This window comes from Clupea harengus, chromosome 24 (genome assembly GCF_900700415.2).
Source record: "Clupea harengus chromosome 24, Ch_v2.0.2, whole genome shotgun sequence".
Classification (NCBI taxonomy): domain Eukaryota; kingdom Metazoa; phylum Chordata; class Actinopteri; order Clupeiformes; family Clupeidae; genus Clupea; species Clupea harengus.
Genome location: NC_045175.1, coordinates 18,520,758 through 18,523,586, shown reverse-complemented (window position 1 = coordinate 18,523,586; position 2,829 = coordinate 18,520,758). Strand labels below are relative to the sequence as shown.

Sequence of the window (2,829 nt, the reverse complement as noted above, 5' to 3'; positions counted from 1 at the left end):
ACACACACACACACACACACAAACACAGGTACACACACACACACAAACACACGTACACACACACGTACACACACACATACACACACACACACACACACACACACACACACACACACAAGGACATCTGTTACATGCGCGCCAGTGGTGTCTGCAGGCCCGAGCTCAACAACAGACAGAATCCCTAACTGAGTGGAACTTGTGAGGGGCTGAGTGTGACATGCAGGGTCCGAAGAAGGAAGGAGATCACTGAGCGTGGGTATTACAAAATGTCTTGGATTATGTTGATGGCAAAAGAAAAACGTTCACTGACATCACAATATAGAAAACTAGATAGCTCTTACACCAACAATTAGCCTGCGGTAAACTGACGACCAAGTCTGTCAAGTGAAGGTCTCTCTCTCTCTCTCTCTCTCTCTCTCTCTCTCTCAATTTATTTTCATCACTTTATTGAAATTTTTATTTTATGTTTATTATTTTAATATTTATTTATCGCTTTATTGATATGACAATTACAAATGGTATTGCCAAAGTGCCCTTGGTTAACAAAACACATACATCTATAGGTATGAAAAAGAAAACAAAATGTTTTCCGTTTTGCCACGCAGCCAGGTAATATTTAATATCTAGGTAGATATCCCTCCCCAACCCACCTATGCTAGCAAGCATATATCAGTCCACTGGTGGCCTTTTGCACACAGAGAGATAAGTACACACTTGCATGACAGTAAGTGATTCTCCCTCACACACACACACACACACACACACACACACACACACATTTAACGAGTTCACTGCAACATATCTACTGTGTGGGACACAGGTACATAAAACAGATCCAGCATTATCTCACGGATTTATGCCTGTGTTTGACTTGGCCAAACTCTCAAACTCACAGATCCCCCCCCCCCCTTCTCTATCTCTCTATATCTATCTCTCTGTCTCAGTCTATGTGTGTGTGTGTATGTGCGTGCGTGAGAGTCAATGTGGAAAAAGTGTGTCATTTTCCCAGACAGAAGATCTTTATTGGACAGTCACTTAAAGAAAAGAGTCTCTGTTACTGTCTGTTAATCTGACACACACACAAAGACACACACACACACACACACTCTCACACGCACACACACGCACACACACACACACACACACACATACACATACACACTCAACTTGCCACTCAATCAATCATACTTATTCGTCTATGTCGCCCTGCTGTCTAGGTACGTCTTTAAATGTACAGTGGTCTCAGAGCATTATGGTATTTGATTAGTTAAATAAAAAATGTAAACATACAAAAATAAAGAACCACGGAAAACTAACCAAATAAATCTCTCTCTCCGTCTTGTTAACAACTATTATAAATAGCCTGCAGCCTTTGTCCTAATTTAGATAGATGGTACGTTTTGGATACTCACCTAGTATCAAGAGCGTGACTTGAGTTTTCATATTAGCGGAAGGGAAAGTCCCTCAAATTGTTTAGGTCAGTGGTAAATAAGACGATAATCCGAGCTCACATGTGTATTCCAGTATAGGAGGATTTGAATGAAGAGGGAAAAAATATCCGTAGATCCTCTGTCAAATGTACGCTTCTTTTTCCAGGATTACGTGTCTCTCGAACAGTCTTCGTGGTGCGCCCTTTATTTCAATAAATTCTAACGTCTTCCCCGTTGTGTGGTTCCGAACGTCGCCTATATTCTACCGCGGTGTCTTCACTTGAAAATACGTAGAAAAAGAGTAAAACCCTTCTTTCTTTTAGATCTATTTTTAGTTTTTGACCGTCTGTCAGAACCTTCTCTTGCCGCGCTCTGGATTCTACTTCTCCTAACTTCTTATATATATCTCTCTCTGGTGCCAAATATATCTCTCCACACGTCTGCCTGCTAACTAGTGTTGAACCTACCTACCCGCCCCCGCTCTCTCTCTCTCTCTCTCTCTCTTTCTTGTATCTTCCTCTTCTCTGAGCATTTTCTCCGTCACTGCCTCCCTCCACCGCTCTCTCACGCCCGTGAACTACTGGGCAGAGTTTCAACGTCAATTCAGTCACTCCCAGGAGTAAGCAGAGAGAGAGAGAGAGGGAGAGAGAGAGGGAGGGAGGGAGAGAGCGAGAGAGAGCGATATCTGCTAACTGATTGACGCGTAGCTCTCTTCATATGCATACTCTAGTGATATATTTATGGTCGTGTGCGAATTAGCCAGCTACTGCTTGTTTCACTCGGAAACATTTGGGGTTTCTTTAAGCTACAAAGCCACGGGCGACGAGCGAATTGGCTATATCTGGACGCCAGGGAGAGAGAGAGAGAGAGAGAGAGAGAGAGAGAGAGATGTTAACAGAATGATAGAAGCAGAGAGAGGTAAACATAGATTGAAAGGAAACGTGAAGAAATAAGAGTTCTCATGAATATGAACAGTGAACTAAAAATGAGAAGGAGTGTGTGTGTGTGTGTGTGTGTGTAACGGCCAAGTTCAACAACTGCAACTTTAGGGCCTTGCCAATAAGAAATCCTATACCACCACACACACACACACTCACACACAGAGAAGTCTGTCCCGAGGGAGTATTTTGTTTGGTCACTGCTCTCTCTTACCCTTGACCAGAGTGTTCCTGAAACCCTTTCCCCCAATTCCTGAGGTGCTTAGTAGATTTATGCTATAGTGGACTTATGCTATAGTAGAAGCAGTCCACCAAACTCTTCACAAGATTACGCATTTGGAAAATATTCCTACTACTACTGCTGCTGCTGCTACTACTGCTAAATCTATCTTTAGAAAAATGAACCATGAGACCAACGTCGGGGACTGTGGTGGAACACAGACTGCAAGCAAGCATGTTTG

The 2,829-nt window shown here is 42.8% G+C and overlaps 1 protein-coding gene across 11 annotated transcripts in view; it reads right to left on the bottom strand.

Moving 5' to 3' along the window:
* LOC105895829 (adhesion G protein-coupled receptor E5) overlaps window positions 1–2,000 on the bottom strand; it is an 82,016-nt gene extending 80,016 nt beyond the window's left edge. For 4 of the 11 annotated variants that reach the window (XR_006151632.1, XR_006151633.1, XM_042703660.1 and 1 more), the window contains exon 1: window positions 1,413–1,998. Coding sequence is in view for 9 of the 11 variants with exons in the window: in XM_042703660.1 (XP_042559594.1) it covers window positions 1,413–1,443 (31 nt within the window). In the remaining 2 variants the exon portion in view is untranslated. Of the gene's footprint in view, window positions 1–1,412 lie in introns of all 11 variants that reach the window. The other 7 variants (XM_042703661.1, XM_042703664.1, XM_042703662.1 and 4 more) reach the window with 7 other exon arrangements.
* Between the last annotated feature and the right edge of the window lie 829 nt (window positions 2,001–2,829).